The following is an 18,211-nucleotide window of genomic DNA, read 5'->3' as shown; positions in this document are numbered from 1 at the left end:
TGGGTTTACTGGGCGGTTGCTGCAGTGTGTCCCATGTGTGGGACTCAAGGTCTGTCCGTCTGGTTATCCGCTCCTGCAATTAGCCTGTAAATGTAACATACTACTCTTCCTTCCATGTGACAGGGCACAGGCGTTACCCCAGCAACCAGACAGAGAGGTGTGTTTATTGGTCTAAAAAAAAACCCACATAATTGAGTTCCCATCGCCCTAGCAACTGTAGCGCCAATCAATCAGCAAGAGGGCGTATACAGTATATATATGTGTCCACCCACTGCTACTATTGTATTAGCACTGTCATCGCGATGTATCATAGGATGTTTGGTTTCCACGGCTCCAGATGATCCTGCCATGTGGTCCTTATAGACCAATCAATACAAGGCTTGTGCTGGTGCCTGAGCTAGTGTCTGCCCATCATTACTTTTAAAAGAGTAGAGAGTGGTGATGTGCGAGAAGACGCCGCTGTTGCTATGCCAACGGGGAAACTGTCATGTGGTCTTTACAGACCAATGAACACACGTCTCTGTCTGGTTGCTAGGGTAACGCCCTCGCACTGTCACATTGGTTACGCGCACCAGGAAGAGTAGGATGCCGCATTTACAGCCTGCATATCTCCAGGTGTGTAGTCCTTGGGCAACAAAAAGTACAAATCCGGCCCTGATTTAACATCACGTCCTGCAGGCTTGCGACACGTCTGTACAGTCTCATCCCCGAACTGTCGCTCGAGGGATGAAGTCCCAATCCCCGCTGGGCAAGGGGCCTAACCGATGCGGCTTTAGGCACTCTGTGCTCCACAAAGACAGTGCAGATTACAGGGTTGTAAAAAAAAGCACAGTTGCGTCTGCCGTCTAGAAAGTTCTGGAAATCCAAGGCCAGATAGTTTTTGTCCCCCAGGCCATGTGGCTCCTCTTTCCTCCCATTCTATGTGCAGCCCCCTCTTCCATGTATACCATTCATGTACAGCAGCCCCTCCCATTACATGTGCAGCCCCCTCTTCCATGTACAGCAGCCCCTCCCATGCCATGTGCAGCCCCCTCTTCCATGTGTATTATCCATGTGCAGCGGCCCCTCCCATGCCATGTGGAGCCCCCTCTTCCATGTGTATTATCCATGTGCAGCGGCCCCTCCCATGCCATGTGGAGCCCCTTCTTCCATGTGTATCACCAATGTACAGCAGCCCCTCCCATTCCATGTGCAGCCCCCTCTCATATGTGAATCATCCATGTACAGCAGCTCCCTCCCATTCCATGTGCAGCTACCTCTTCCATGTGTATCATCCATGTACAGCAGCCCCTCACAGTCCATGTGCAACCCCCTCTCATATGTCTATCACCCATGTACAGCAGCCCATCCCATGTACAGCAGCCCATCCCATGTGCAGCCCCCTCTCATGTGTATCATCCATGAACAGCAGCTCCCTCCCTCCCATTCCATGTGCTGACCCCTCCTCCATGTGTAACATGAATGTACAGCAGCCCCCTTCTTCCATGTATATCATCCATGTAGAGCAGCCCCCTCCCATTCCATGTACAGCCCCCTTCTTCCATGTATATCATCCATGTAGAGCAGCCCCCTCTTATTCCATGTGCAGCCCCCTTCTTCCATGTATATCCTCCATGTACAGTAGCCCTTCTCTTCATGAACAGCCTGTGGGCATCAATTTCCCTTTTTTCATGTGTTGCTCCCCATTTTCAGCCTCCTCCTTCCTCTGTAGCAACTCCTCTTTTATGTTCATGTGCCCTCCTCGGGCTGCTGTCGCCCAAGGCCTGGGCCTATGTGGCCTTTTCAGAAATCTGTCCCTCTGGAAATCCATATTTGGCTGCAAATTAAAAAATACAAAGATACTTTCAAATCAAATGAAATGACAAAAAAAGTCTTGTGGATCACTGCTAAACGTTTTGCGGCAGTTTTCAGTGGCAGCGGAGTCTCACTTTAATTACAGGCATGGGTCCTCTGGCAAGTAGCCTTCCGGTGGAATGCGTGCTTGCGCACGCTGGAATCATTATATCCAAGTGTGATTAATTAACCATGTGCTAATTGGAAATATGTAAAATCATGTCTGAAGGTAACCTTGAGAAACCCGTACCAATCAAAACCAAATAAATGTAATTACTTTTCACAAATGTAAAAGGCTGGAGAGCCGTCATTGCGCACAAGTGCAACCTTCTGCTGTTAGTTAATAAAGGGCCACTAAACAGGCTTCATAGGCGAGCTTACCGAGGGGCCTGTAATAACTAAACACACAACGATCAAGGAGCTAATTATAACAAAAGAGTTTAAAAGGAAAAATTGTTTTTTTTTTCAAATGTTTTATTGCTGTATTTACAGAACTTCTAAAAAAAAAAGTTTTTGGTACACGCCTGTCATAAAAGGGGCAATACAACCTTGCTATCAACTCCCCTTTAATATTACAATGCGCTGGCTGAACACTGGGTATGAATATAAATGGTGAAGCTCTTCCAAAATTCCAAAAATACAATTTATAAAAAAACCCACACAGGATCAGTGCTCAGTGTGAAAGGAGGAAGTCCAGAAGTGCAAATGTCTCTCAATGTCCACTCTCCAAATATATGTGACAAGCGAGGCTGTCTTCTTGGGTTGAATCACCACCACCACACCTGGAATAGGCATAGCTCCCAACTGTCCCTTTTTCGGAGGGACTGTCCCTTTTTGGGAGCCCTGTCCCTCTGTCCCTATTTCACCCTCATTTGTCCCTCTTTCAGGACTTTGCCCCTTTTTCTATGTAAATATATATATATTTCTATACTAAAAAGGTGTTTGACACTAAACTTTATTCCCAACCTATAAATTGATATATTACGTACTAATTTTAAAATGTTGCTATGAAGGAAATTGAACCAGAATACAAAGGACCAGTGTGGTTTGAATTATAAAACAACATATGTTTCTTATGAAATCTTTACGGTATGCGTAACTAGAGGCGTGGTGATGGTGTGGCCAGGGGTGTGGCAGGGGCGTGGCTTAAGTGTCCCTTTTTCTCATCTCAAAAAGTTGGGAGGTATGAATAGGGGACAATCACCCTGAGAATATGACCCTCTAGGAGAAAAGGCCAATCGCACCTTAGGGTCATTAGGCCCTCTGCCTGTCACAGTCATCAGCAGCATCTGGATCCAAAAGACATCTTCCACACACAACACCTCAAAGATAAAAATCACCACAATGTAAAACCATTCTCCATATATTTGGAGAGTGGACATTGAGAGACATTTGCACTTTCACACTAAGTGCTGATCCTGTGTGTTTTTTAAAAATACAACCGCTGCTCCAATCAGTGTCTTCGATTCAGATCGAGCGGCGGGCTGTTCGGTAGGCTTGAGATGCACTGCTGCACGGGTTTGCCTGCGGTGAACTCCCATCAAATAATGCCCAGCATGACCTCTGACCTGAAGTGAGCTGGCCACTGATTTTCTTGAACCAGCATGCCCCAATAAGAGCAACTGCGAACTTGGCCACCGTGGCAAACTCCATCCATATTGGCCAGCTGACTTAGGGCTGGTGCACACCAGAGTGGTTCTGAAGCATTTTTTAAAACATTTGCAGGGGGAAAACCACTTGGCTAATGAAAGTGAATGGGATGGTGCACACCAGAGCGGCTCGTTTTTTCCACAAACGCAAACTCGGGGGCTGCAGCATTTTTTAGATTTCTGAGGCGTTTCTGCCTCAATGTTAAAGTACAGGAAAGTGGAAAACCGCTCTGAAAAATGCTAGATCAGAGCGGATTTCCAGGCGTTTTTGTTACAGAAGCTTTACTGTAACCATATTAGGAATCTGCTACACAAAATCACTCCAAAAAACGCTAGGCACGTTTAGAAAACCTCTCTAAACATGCCTAGTATCGCTCTGAAATCTACTTCAAAAACCTCTAGTGTTTTGCAGATCTGCTAGAGGTTTTTGGTGTGCACTGGCCCTCTAAGGGGTTCTGTGGAGTCCCGTAATAAACATAAACAGACGCTTACCTGGGGCTTCTATCAGCCCCCTGTAGCTATAATGTCCCGCGCCGTCCTCCTCCGATCACGCCTTCCCTGCGTGTGACGCGTCTGCGCGGCCGTACGCGTGCGCGCTACTGCTCGCGTCTCCGGGAGCTTACTGCGCAGGCGCAGTGCAAGAAAACCTTTTACTGCACCTGTGCAGTAAGCTTCTGAGACGGGAGCCCGGTGCCGGCGGCGGGGAACGAGTGATTGGAGGAGGACGGCGCGGGACATTACAGCTACAGGGGGCTGATAGAAGCCCCAGGTAAGTGTCTGTTTATGTTTATTACAGGACTCCACGGAACCCCTTTAAAGAGACACTGATGCGAAAAAAAAAATGATATAATGAATTGGTTGTGTACTATGAATAATTACTAGAAGATTAGCAGCAAAGAAAATATTCTCATATTTTTATTTTCAGGTATATAGTGTGTTTTCCAACATTGCATCATTCTCTAATATGTGCAGATTACACAACACTCAGCATTCAAAATGATTCTTTCAGAGCAGTCTGTGAACTAATGACCTCTCCTCTAGCAGATAAAAAGAAAACTGTTCACTTACAGTTGAGATAATAAAAGTCAGAAGACAGCCATCTCCACCACTTTGAAAGTCGTAGAGATTAATGGCTTTTTTTGCATAGAGATAACAACTGGAGTTTCTTAACTCTTCCTGTACTGGTCCTCTGTCTCTTGGATCTTTGGTACGGGGTCCCGGTAAGTTGGCCAGTCAGAGCTTACTGCGTATGTGCGACCAAGCCGCACCGCCCTGCACTCCCGTCATCGGGAGCTTTCTGCGCCTGCACAGTACTATTACTCAGGCACAGAACTCTCGTGGCCGTGCGAGCGAGACGGGCAAGTGCCACGTAGCTGCACTGCCCATGCGCCGACTTGCCCCCACTGGCCAAAGATGCTGGGACCTCGTACTAGATCCAGGAGGCGGAAGACCGTGTCAAGGGAGCGATCAGGCCGGAGGGGGTTGGAGGAAGCCCCAGATAAGTATGACTTTTTTTCAAGATGCACTTTAGATACACTTTAAAAGGACACCTGAAGTGAGAGGAAGCTGCCATATTTACTTCCTTTTAAACAATACCAGTTGCCTAGTATCCTCGCTGATCTCCTTGGCTGCAGTAGTGTCTGAATCACACCTGAAACAAGCATGCAGCTAATGTTGTCAGATTTTTCTCAGAAACATCTGAACTGCATGCTCGTTCAGGCTCAACGGCTAAAGTATTAAAGAGACCACTAACAACACAATTTGCCAAATGATCGTTTACAAAAAATTATTTGTATGAATGATCAGAAATGATCGTTTGGGACCGTTAACGGACAAAAATCGATTTTTGTCCGTTGTTGGTCCAATCATTTATGATCTGACAGGATCAATCTGATCAGATTGAGCCTGTCAATCTGATTGGATTGATAAGGAGATTTGTGTACATTAGTGGTCCCAAGCGATCATTTCCGATCATTACTAGGAATAATCTTTTGTAAACGATCGTTTGGCAAATTGTTCCCAGATCGACCGATGTGTGGCACTACTGACCGCCCGGTAACGGAACAGGAAGTCATAGATGAAAAACTGATGACCAATAAAAACGGATCTGTTTGATGGATCAGTTTTTATATGGATCAGTTTTTCATCTATGCATTGTGAACTGGCCCTAATTTTGGGACATGTCCTAGTTAACCTGGTACAAGGCCCTTTCATATGGAGTCTACTGTGTTGCCATGGAAAATATCTTCACATTGCAACACAGAGCTATGACACTTCTATGGGGCTTTCACATCAAGTATGGCATGGCAGGATTAGATGCAGTAATGCACAGCATGCTGTGCATAAACTGGGCAATGGGTGCGTTTACGGTTGCAATAAAGCATACGTTCATAAAGCTTACTGTATGGTTTTCGGTTATGTTGCAACTCATTATGGAAGGAAACCTTAAAGAGACTCTGTAACCATTTTTTCAGCCTTAGTTCTTCTATCCTATAAGTTCCTATGCCTGTTCTAATGTGCTCTGGCTTACTGCAGCTTTTCCTAATTGCACTGTCTCTGTAATAAATCTTATCTCCTTTCCTCTGTCGTGTCTGTCGGGCTAAAGCTTGAGTGTGTGGAATATGCAGGGCTGCTTGTGATTGGATAGAAGCGATACACACCCTCTGCAGGCCCCCTGCAGGCTCTGTATGACTTACACACTCTGCTTATGTGAGCCTATGACAAGCTGGTTAGTTTGTTTGTAAACACTGCCTTAAACTGTTCAGTACAAGCCAGGATCGCAGCAGAGAGTGGCAGAAACAGCACAGAGGGGCACAGGAGAACATAAGGAATAGAACGGTATGCTTTTTAGTGTAAGAATATTAGAGTACAGATTCTCTTTAAAAATAATATCGATCACAAGAATAAAGCTGATTTCTCACAGGAATGGGGTTAGTGCACAAACATTAAGGACCAGGGGCGTAGCAATAGGGGTTGCAGAGGTAGCGACCGCATCGGGGCCCTTGGGCCAGAGGGGCCCCGAAGGGCCCTCCCCCAACTACAGTATTAGCTCTCTATTGGTCCTGTGCCCATAATAATGACTTCTATAGATACTTTGAATACTGGTAATCCGTAAGAAACTGTTTCCCATGCTTTTCTTGCACCTCTGACACTGTAGTTGCCATTGGCAGGTTTTGGTGCGCCGTATCAATTGTTATGTATAGAGTGCTTGGGGGGCCCCATTGTCAAACTTGCACCGGGGCCCACAGCTCCTTAGCTACGCCACTGTTAAGGACTTGTCCACACTAGGGGCGTTTTTGACATTTTTTAAGTGTTGGCGATTTTAAAAATCGCCCCGAAAGCGCTTGTGCAATGATTCTCTATGAGAAAGTTCACATCTGAGCGGTTTGTTTCTGATCCGCTTAAAAAAGCGCTGCATGGGCCATTTTTGAGGTGATTCCGCCTTAAAGAAAATCTGTAATGAAAAAAACCTCCCCTGGGGGATACTCACCTCGGGTGGGGGAAGCCTCCGGATCCTAGTGAGGCTTCCCCCGTCCTCCTCAATCCCACGTCGGCGGAGAAAATCCTCCCGGAGCTGCGGCGATGTAAATATTTACCTTCCAGCGCAGGCGCAGTATCAGCTCTTCCCATGGAGATAGGTGAAAATAGCCGATCTCCGTCAGGCCGCTCTACTACGCAGGCGCAAGTCGCCTGCGCAGTAGAACGGACCCGATGGAGATCGGCTATTTTCGCCTATCTCCGTCAGAAGAGCCGCAACAGCGCCCCCGCTGGGGCCGAAAAGGTAAATATTGCACAGGCTGTCGGATTTGTCGCATGTGCGTTTCGGGGGCTGCAGTGAGACCGCCATGGGACACAGGAGGACGGGGGAAGCCTCAATAGGGTCCAGAGGCTTCCCCCTACTGAGGTGGGTACCCCCAGGGGAACTTTTTTTTCAGTACAGGTTTTCTTTAATGGAAGTTATAGGAAAACGCTAATCGCTCACAAAATCGCTTTGTGCGGCGATTGCGTGAGCGTTTTTAAGAATAAATACATTGTATTTATTATCCAGATCAAAGAGTTTACTTACGTTAGGAAGTGAAAAAACGTAATTGCTCTGCAAAAGCACTTAGAAAAGCGCTTGACGAAAACGTCCAGGGCACAGGAATAAAAAAAAAAAAGTCTGTTCTGGAAAGCGTTGGTTGAAATCTATGTCCTGTCTGTGGCCTCTTACTTATGACAGGATGCAGATTTCAATTTCCCTGCTGCACACTCCCGCTGGTCGCGTCGCTCTCTTGCCGCGGCAGCTCTCTTGCACTGCTGTCGGTATGATGGCAGGACTTTGCTGACTAGCTCACAAAACTTCGCCGCCATAGTGAAGGAGGAGCAGGTGGGCTGAGGCGGCGGGACCAGTGACAGTGGTGATTAACAGGCTGACACATCATTGCATTCCTGCGGATCAGGAGGTGTGTTTAGCTTACAGGGACAACAATGGGTGATTTGCATATTTCAGCAGTGATGCTTTGTGGGAGACATCATACGCTCACTGCATTCTAAATAATTTCACATACCTTCTGTTTTAAAGGGAACCCGAGGCGATATGGAGGCTGCTATATTTATTTCCTTTCAAACAATACCAGTTGCCCAGCAGTCCTAGTGATCCTGTGTCTCTAATACTTTTAGGCTGCTTACACACCAAGACGTTACAGGCGCACATTAGTGCGCCTGTAACGCTCCCCCAACGCACAGCAATGTAACACAAGTGGGCTGTTCACACAGCCCACGTTGCGTTACATGTAACGCTGCACGTTCTGTGCAAAGTGCAGCATGCTACGGCGTTGGAGCGGCTATAGCCGCGTTAGACTGTTTGCACATGCTCAGTGGGGGGCGGAGAGGAGGCGGGGAGAGCCAGCTACAGTAGCCGCGCACATGGCTACTTAATATTCACTGCACTGGCGGGCGCTGATTGGCCGGCGGGACCACGTGATGCGGAGTGTCTCGCTCCGCATCACGTGGTCCCGCTGGCCAATCAGCGCCACTCTGGGAGACATTATAGGACTCGAGCCGCCTAACGCGGCTCACTCTACCGTCGGCTCTTGCAGCACCATACGTTGTGTTAGGTGCACGTTATGCGACCTTAACGTGCCACCTAATGCAACGTCTTGGTGTGCAAGAAGCCTTAGCCATAGATCCTGAACAGGCATATGCAGATCAGGTGCTCTGACTCAGATTTTACTGGATTAGCCATATGCTTTTCCCAGAGTTGTGACGCAGACACTACATATGCCAGAAGATCAACAGGACTGCCAGGCAAATGGCATTGTTTGCTAGGAAATAAACATGCGCACAAGGTGGATCAGCACAACACCAGGCCGCCTCCGAATGGCCTCCATCAGAGATGCGCTGAGCCCCCCCAGAAACTACAAACGCACCTTGAACCAAAACAGAAGCTCTGCATATACACCAAAAGCATGGATGTTAAGTGGGAGCAGCTGACCAAAAACGAAATAAATTAGTACATAGCAAGGAAATGAACAGCGCTACTTAAAAACAGGCAAGTGCCTACCTGCAAAAGAGTGCAAGCCCCACTTGTGGGATATAATACACACCGAGCATACACATGACCTGTCTACCACTGGAGGATGTTAGTTTCCTGTAACAGCTTGCATGCAACCTATTAAGTACTCGTCCCTCCCACTGCGAAGAAGTCGATCCTCCATGGGAGGGGCCTAACACTAACTAAATCCTAACCTATGTATATGCATAGCCTGGGTGCGGCTAATCAAATAAAATCGAAAATTGAAAATTGCGCAAAAGGTGGATCAGCGCAACACCAGGCCGCCTCCGAATGGCCTCCAATCAAAATAAACATGGTAGCTTCCACATCACTTTTACCACGGGTTCCCTTTAAAGAGAACCTGTACTGAGTAAAAATATTTAAAATAAACACATGAGGTAACTTCAAATGAACATTGCATAGTTACCTTGCCATCAGTTCCTCTCAGAAGCTCACCATTTTCCCCTGACAATAATCCCTTCCAGTTCTGACAATATTTTGTCAGATCTGAAATATATCAGTTGCTGTCAGTAAAATATCAGTTGCTGTCAGTTATAGCTCAGAGAAAAACTGATGTACCAGGTAATGTCCATGTTTCCCTATGGCTCAAGTGGGGGATGTTACAGTTTAACTGTGTGCTGACCAGAAAGCTGTTATGGGTAATGGCCATTTTCAAAATGGAGGATGGAAAATTCCCTTGATCATAGTGAACAAATAGGATGCGGGACAGGAGAAAGACACTGAGGAGTAGACTACATGGAAGGTAAGTATGACTTGTGTATGCTTATTTTGACTTTTAATTTTCAGTTCAGGTTTTCTTTAAAGTGGAACTGAATATATATATTATATACACATACACACACACACAGTTTCATTTACCTGGAGCCTCTGCCAGCTCCATGCAGTTATCCTATCCTGCGCCGGTCCTACACAGTCCTCCATTTTCCCGCCGCCAGCTACTTTTGGTATTGCCGCCGCGGCAACTGCGTATGTGCGCCAAAAGCCCCGCGTATCTTTCTCCGCAATAGCGTCCTGCGCTATTAGCACAAGACACTATTGCGGGCCGTAGAAAGATAAGCGTGGCTGCCATCGACTTGTAAGTCAACAGTGGGATAGTACCGAAAGCAGCTGGCGGCAGAAGAACGGAGAATCGTGGAGAACCGACGCGGGACAGGAAGGCTGCAAGGGGCTGGCAGAAGCCCCATGTAAGGGAAACTGTTTTTTTATATATATATATATATATATATATATATATATATATATATATATATATATATATATATTCAATTCCGCTTTAAGAAAGCAAACTCTTGTTTTCCATAGCATTTCAGTAAGAGGGCTTTTTGGTCCATTGTAGCCCCTTACACACTCCTAGGAGTTCTGCTTCACCATGAGCTTGCTGGGTACTCTGTAGTCTGTACCCCATTTATAAATCAGAAAAAAAAAAAAAAAAACATTTCAAATCAGGGAGCTACCTTCATAATCTGTGAATAAAAACCAAAGAAACCACTCGCATGCATTATGTCCCTACTGAAAATGTCTACTGCACAGGAAAATATAGCATACAGAGAGGCTGACAATAATCGACATACACAAGAAAATGCAATCTTGTAAAGCACGCGACCGCATACACAGAACAAAACAAACAGCAAACAGAACAGGCTGTGTGTGCAGAGTTTGCAGGTCTTCTGAGCCAAGCAGGACGCCGTAGTTGTAGGCTGTGGGATGCCGGAAGTTGTAGTCTGCAGTGAGTGTTTGGCTATGGCAGCTGACTGTTAGGTAACATGCTTCTTCGTACCTGTGTTAGAGATATATGTAATGTCATTCTGAACTGTACAGTGTGTGTGTTGTGTAGGGGAGGGCAGAGGGACCACAATGCCCAGCAGGTCATGGTTAGTATTATACCTTCACAGGAGAGGTACCTGAGTCTGTTTCTCTGGTATTGCAGTATGACTGCTGTCACTGGGGCAGCCTGTGCCTCTCCAGCACTGTGGTAGCTGGGCATGCTGGGACTTGTAGTTCTACAGGAGCTGGAGAGGCTCTGAATACCATAGACAGACTGATCTAAAGCTGTATAGATTGACTGGCTCATGCTGGTAGTTGCTGACTGTGTAGTAGCCATGGTAACATTCAGCAGTGCCAGTTGGAGGTGACTGACTGTGTGTGATATTGTGAAGTCTGGGCTGAGAAGAGAATAGGAAACTCTGAGGTTAGGGTCACACTTGTGGCCGCGGAAACACGGCAGCGTTTTCCCACAGCCGAATCATCATTCTTGGTGGCAGGCGGCTGAGAGCAGCTGACTGTCTGCAAAGGGGAATCGCAGGCGATGTCAGTGGGATTTCCTCTGCCGTTTTCAGGTTTCTGGCGTTCTCAATGCACGGTTTCCTGCACGGGATTTTCCATGTTATTTCGTGATTTTTCAAAAACGCCAGAATACATTGTAGTGATGAACACAAGCAACATGTGGAAAAAAGCAGAATGGTGTCCAATGTGAAATTGGCTTGCAGAGCCGGAGCAGTGCTTTTCGGCGCTGCTAGATTTGGGCGCAGCCAGCGCCGCCATAGACTATAATGGGAATCAGTCTATAGCAGCGCTCAGTGAGTAACGTCGGTGCTGTCAGAGAATGAAGCCGAGATTGATTAAAAAACACAATAATTCGGCCTCCAGCAATCGCTGGAAGCCGAATTATATCATTTCCCACTATCCATGGCGGCCTGGAGGGGGAATAGTAATTAAAACGGCCCGGACTTGTGCAGAAGCAGGACCAGCCATATAACCAAGTCTACCGGCGCCGATTTCAAATGTACTCTGCAGAGCAGCCACAGCAGAGCTTCATGCCATCCCTCATTCCGATGGCGAGACAGGCCCTCTTCACTTCCTCTTCAGTGTAACCGCCATAGAGCCAATCACCTTGCAGCTACCAACACTGCATGCCATGTGACATGAACACTTTCATTCCAGCGCAGGAGACTTGGGCGCAGCAGTGAGTAACGTTGGCGCCGTCAGAATACAGTGCTGAAGTTACTTATAAAACACTATAATTCGGCCGCCAGCAATTGCTGGAAGCCGATTTATTTCATTCTTCACCATCCATGGCGGCCTGGAGGGGGAATAGTATTTAACATGTATGGGAATTTGTGCAGGAGCAGAATAAGCCATACAGGCTGTCTCCTGCGCCGATTCCTCTCGTACGCATGCGACAGGCATCAGGAGCCGCAAGCTGATTGGCTGCTCCAGGTCTTTACTGAAGAGGACCTGTCTTCCCGCCAGAACTAGATTAAGTATGAAGCACTGCTGCGTCTGCAACAGGCCCTCTTAGCCCTTGGGGCCCTTCGTCACGGTTGGGGGTCGCGGTGGCTATTGCTATTGGCTATTACTGCCAGTGTTTGTAACCGCATATGGACAGTGTTCCACACATAGTACAGTTACTCATCGATTATTTGCTGATCTTTGGCCACCCTTGGTGGAGGGCTGTTACCCTATTTGTACTGCAAAAAAAAGTGATTTCTTAACCCCTGTGGTTTTGGGTTTGTTCACATCACAACGCAAAAATGACAAACCTATGGCCCTGTGGCAGAGGGGGCTGACAGGGTCATATGTATAGCGCCGCCCCCCCCCCCCCCCCCTTTCCCCGCTCAGTGACGTGCTCCCTGCAGGGCAGGAAGTACATCACTAGGATTCCCGTTGTCTGACTGCTCTCCTGTCAATTAAATTCCTACGTCGCACATTGACCCCAATGACTTACTCCCCTCACTGTGTTGCCAGTGGGGGCAGAAAAAAAATCCCCATTTTTCTGTCATACTACATCATATTGGGCTCTTGGTTGTTTCTCTTTTTCTGTTTTATAAGTTCTGTTTCTGCCTTGTTCCAGCTTGACTTTGCCCTTTGTCTCGCTCTGATTTCATAAGCTTGTTACGTTAGCTTTATTTCTGTTATTATGTTGTGTAATCTCTGTTTCTTCTCATCAGTGGTGCAAGCATTGTCCCTGTGTGACTGCAGCGAGCATTTATATGTCCCTTTGTCTTCCTATTCATGCTGGCAGCCCCCCATCCTCCCACCATGTATTACTGATTATAAGTCACCATAAAATGTAACTAAATGGTCATTATTTGACTCCCCAGGCCGGGTTCACACAGCATCCGGTTTCAGAGTGGCACCGCACTGCCAAAAACTAGTTTTCAGGGATTACTGCGTTAATATGTGGTAATCCCCAACAGGCCAAGCAGGAAGTGATGCTCTCTATCGCTCACTTCCTGTGGCCAAAGACACACTATGGGCTGTATTCTCAAGGAGCCAAATTTTCCGCAAAATTTTACCGCTATATTCCCGCCAGCGGTAAACTCCGCATTTTTTCCACATTCACTAATATTTTCCGCATGTTTTCCGCATGCAGGAAAAAAAGATGCGGAAACAGCCATTATTCATGCGGGAATCATGCGGTAAAAAGGTCGCATGAAAAAGTGTTAAAAAAAAAAAAGTTAAAGTCCACCAAGCACAGCCCTTAAGCCTCCACACTTCATTAAAGTCAATGGGATGCGGAATATATCACCTACTACTTGTAGGTGATAAAGAATCGGTAATTAACGACGAAATGATGCGCCTGAACATTTTTGAGAATTGATCTTTTATTGCAGAAAATACCGACTTTTGCGGAAATTTTTCCGCATGAATCCCGCACTTTTACCACACTTTTTCCGCATGCGGAAAAAACATGCGGAACATTTTGAGAATTCCAACTTGACGGTATTTTGGGTGCAAACTTCCCGCATGTACTTTACCGCATGCGGGAAGTCTTTGAGAATAGACCTCATTGTGTGGAAGTGTATTTCTAAAATGCCCACGCATGAGCAATGCGAGTACTTGCAGCAATCATTTAAAAAAAATGTGTCGCCATCGACTTACATGACTTCCGGTCCGCCGCAAGTCGCCCGTTAACGTAGGTATGCACTCGCGCTTGGTTGTGGTGAAGACATCACTTCTGCCACACCGTGTCAGTGTGAACGGCCCCATAGACTTTCATTGGCGTTGTGTTGGCTTGCGGTAAGACAGGCCAACGCAACACGCCAGAGTAAAAGGACCCTCGGGAATTGGAATTGGTGTGAGCCGAACCAGAATTTTGCAGGCACCCACCTCCCCCCTCCTAGTTTTGGAGAAGAAATAGTGCATCATATATTTGAAAAATATAGTACTTACTTAGGAGTCAATCTGATCATTTGTCCTGCAGCTGGCAATGATATCAGTCAGCTTTAGCGAGGTGTAGATATGAATTAAAAAGACATCAGAACAGTCTCATAGTGTTTCATATTCATTTTTTTTACTGTGTTAGAGCAAACATTTAATTTTAAGTAGAGTCCCACTTTAAAGTCTCTCTGTGCATGGCCACACTCTGGAGTTTGCTTTGGCAGTGACTGAGCATTGTGTTATGTTGTCCTTATTACAGGTTGGTTCCCTTTGTGTGGTTACAGAAGTTGTGAGTTTCCCCACTGCTTCCTGCTCTTATGCTGACTTCCCCCCGGCTGCTGACCTCTCGGGTGTTGCTGTTCCAGCTCTTCAGTGGCTCCTTCATGGGAGATATGAGCTCCAAGACGCAGCTGCCCAGCAAAAGCGAAGCCCTGGCGGGGAGGGCGGAGAAAATGCGCGTTTCAGGTAAGCGAACCTATTTCACTGTTCTGGATATAAAGTTATTTTCTCTAACTAGCATCCGGGATAGATGAAGAATCAGGTGATCACCTTATCTGTGGAAACAAGCCGAGAAGATTATAAGGCCCCGACCACCCTTACACCTCAGTTTATCAGTGTTTCCACCTAGGAAACACGCTAGGAGAAGAGCTCCTGCTATTTTGTGTAATCCCTCCCTAGGTGAGTCTCTTTAAGACTTCTTGTTTATCTCTTCACCTGTCCCAAATGCTAGTTAAAGTATTCATCAGGCTGTAAGGCCCCCTCCCCGATCTACTTACCAGTGGCTTCCTCCAGCTTGTTCCCGGCGACATGTCCCACAATGCAGCTCCACTCGCAGCCCGGTATCCCTGCCGGTACTGAGGGCAACCTCAGGGTCGGCCTCGTACTGCTCCTGCGTGAGCAGCGCTGTCAATCACCATCACGTTGTCCGCGGTCGGCCTCAGTACCGTTGGGGATACCGGGCTGCAAGCTGAGCTGCATTGTGGGATATGTCACCGGGAACGAGCTGGAGGAAGCCATTGGTAAGTAGATTGGGGAGGGGGCTTTACATCCTGATGATTCCACAAAGACTCTGGTTATACTTACAGGTAATAGAGATTCTAACTTGCATCTGGGACAGCAGCCCTATCCCTTACTTCCTTTGAGCAACTTTTCTGTAATTTTCTGGATGAGGTCTCTTTTATTTTTTGGTCATGTGATCACTTTAGGGTTCCTACATTTCGGTGTTTCTAGAGGAGTTACTTTCTGACGCACTGAAGTGTAGGGGTGGACGAGGGCTTTTAATCTTCTTGGCTTGTTTCCACAGATCAGGTGATCACCGGATTCTTCACCTGTCCCAGATACAATACAATAACATTTGTAAAGCGCTTTTCTCCCATAGGACTCAAAGCGCATAGTTATGTCTCAGATGATTAATACAGGATTGCAAGATGGGTTGTGTTACAGAGGAGATAGTCAGATGTTCATGAATGCCAGACTGAAGAGGTAGGTTTTCAGTTTAGATTTAAATGCTTCAAGGGATGGAGCTGTCCTGATTGGGTGTGGCAGGGAGTTCCAAAGTGTAGGGGCAGCATGACAAAAGGCTCTGTCTCCAAAGGTTTTGAGGTGGACTCTGGGGGTGACCATGGTGTTGCGTCCTTTTGATCTAAAATTGTGGGGGGTGTGATGCAGTTGCAACAAGTCCTTCAGGTATCCAGGGCCCAGATTGTGCAAGGATTTGAATGTCAGTAAGCCAATCTTAAACAGAATTCTCCATTTTATCGGTAGCCAGTGGAGTGAGCTCAGGGTTGGTGGCAATGGCAGGGTTGGCTCGTTAACAGCCTTGCGGCGGCATTCTGTAACACTTGCAGGCGGCGTAAGTCTTTCTTATGCAGGCCTGTGTAGAGGACGTTGCAGTAGTCTAACCTTGATGTAAAGAAGGCATGAACTAGGGTTGGAAGATCCTCTGAAGGAATTAGGTGTTTAATCCTTGCAATATTCCTAAGATGAAAGAAGGAATGTTTCGCAACAGCTGAGATTTGTTTCCTGAAGCTTAATTTCCCATCAATCAGTACTCCCAGGCTACGCACACAGTCTGAGTTGTTCAGGTCTGAGCTCCCTATCCTCAGCGGTGTTGGTTGAGACTGGGGCTGCTTTGCTGTTGAGTCCTGGCCCTCGATAACAAGGTCCTCAGTTTTGTCAGCATTAAGTTTTAGCCAATTCATATTCATCCACTCCTGAAGCTCAGCTAAGCATGAGTTTATTTGTGGCGTAGGGTCTGTGACGGCAGGTTTGAATGACAAATATAGCTGGGTGTCATCAGCATAGCAATGATATGTCAGGCCATGTTTTTGTATGATTTCTGCAAGTGGCAGCATGTATATGGTGAAAAGTAAAGATGCAAGTTAGAAACTCCATCACTGGTAGATCTAACCAGAGTCTATTTCAGAGTGTTGTTCATGGCAAAAGCAAGAGATGCATGAATATATACTCCACCTTCTAGATTTTTTTTTTTTTTTTTTTTTTTGCATAATTTTATCTTTTATGTCTATGCAAATGTTGGCGCTTGAAGCAAACTTGACAGCAGACTCTGATGCCAGGAAAACTTGCTGTGTGCCACAGGTCTGACGAGAGTCATGTGATCAGCTGAGCAGCCACCAGAAACACTGAGGGGTAAAGGGGCGGATCTTTTACCTCAGAGTGCTGCTTCTGATTGGCTGATCATTCTCAGACTTAATTGATGGACAGTTTAATCACCTACAAATATTTGGGAACTTAGTTCTGATTGTATCAGAAGAAGCACATCTATAGTGGGTAGTGAATTATATTCCATGTAAGCGCACACTTTGGGGAAAGAAGTATTATTATCATTATTTTAGTATTTATAAAGCGCTGACATCTACAGAGTATATAGGCATGTCACTAACTGTCCCTCAGAGGCATATACCATATTTTTTAGATTATAAGACGCTACAGACTATAAGATGCACTTACGTTTAAAGGGCAAAGATTAGGGGAAAAAAAATACCGAACTTGGTGTGTCTGTAGTACAGGGGCGTCTTATGGACCTTTTCCCCCCAAGATACTCTATCTGAATTACACTGACCAGCTACATTACACTAATCCCTGCTGCCCCCCCCCCCCCCCGCTAGCTAAGCTGCACTACACTATAATGCATTAACACTACACTACACTGCAGTACGCTAACACTACACACTACACTGTAATGCACTAACACTGCACAACACTAACACTACACACTTATCACTGCTGCCCCACCAGCTAAGCTACACAGCACTACACTACGCTACACTGTAATGCACTAACATTACACTGTACTACACTACACTATTCCCTGCTGCCCCCCACCAGCTAAGCTGCACTACACTACATTACAAAACACACTAACACTGCACAAACAATTCACTCAGGCTGGTTTCACACTGTAAAGCAGCGTCAGTGATGTGGTGCGACGGAACATCAGTGATGCGGTGTGTCGCTTCCACCGCACCGCCAAAAATAGGCCTTCAGGGAACACCGCATTAGTACACGGTGTTCCCTGTCTGGCCACCAGCCAAGCAGGAAGTGACACGCACTAGTCACTTCCTGCTTTGGGTATGCGGAAGCATAATGAAAAAATACACTTCCACGCATGCGTCGCGACGCCAACTTTAAAAAAAAAAAACAGCGACGACATACAATAACATGACTTCCAGGCCAATGCAGATCACCGCGGATCCCGCACGGTAATGTAGTTCGGCACTAGCGTTAAATTTGGTACTACCAGCGCAGCGTACCGCAACGTAGGAAGTATGAACTTCCCCATAGGGTTGCATTAGGCTGCGGTAGCAGTGCAGCATTGCGCCAGTGTGAAAGAGCTCTAACACTACACTGCAATACACTAGCACATAGCTTGCACAGCTGCAGAAGCCGAGCCGTCATGTGACATGGGGGCTGATGCCCGAAGCAGCAGTAAAAGCCAAGTGAGGGTTCTGTGAACACTCAGTAAGGATAATTACATCACCTAGATACAATGAAA

General features: G+C 46.6%; 1 protein-coding gene across 4 annotated transcripts in view; it reads left to right on the top strand.

Annotated features, from left to right (window-relative positions):
* Window positions 1-552: 552 nt before the first annotated feature.
* Window positions 553-18,211, top strand: part of MSRA (methionine sulfoxide reductase A) — a 436,816-nt gene continuing 419,157 nt past the window's right edge. For 2 of the 4 annotated variants that reach the window (XM_068280043.1, XM_068280041.1), the window contains exons 1-2: window positions 10,702-10,794; window positions 14,456-14,661. In XM_068280043.1, coding sequence (XP_068136144.1) covers window positions 14,514-14,661 — 148 coding nt within the window. In that variant the 5' untranslated portion in view covers window positions 10,702-10,794; window positions 14,456-14,513. Of the gene's footprint in view, window positions 616-10,701; window positions 10,795-14,455; window positions 14,662-18,211 lie in introns of those variants that run through there. The other 2 variants (XM_068280042.1, XM_068280044.1) reach the window with 2 other exon arrangements.

The sequence above is a fragment of the Hyperolius riggenbachi genome, chromosome 4 (assembly GCF_040937935.1).
Source record: "Hyperolius riggenbachi isolate aHypRig1 chromosome 4, aHypRig1.pri, whole genome shotgun sequence".
Classification (NCBI taxonomy): Eukaryota; Metazoa; Chordata; class Amphibia; order Anura; family Hyperoliidae; genus Hyperolius; species Hyperolius riggenbachi.
The sequence above is the reverse complement of the archived record's forward strand: the minus strand, read 5'-3'. Positions and strand labels throughout refer to the sequence as shown.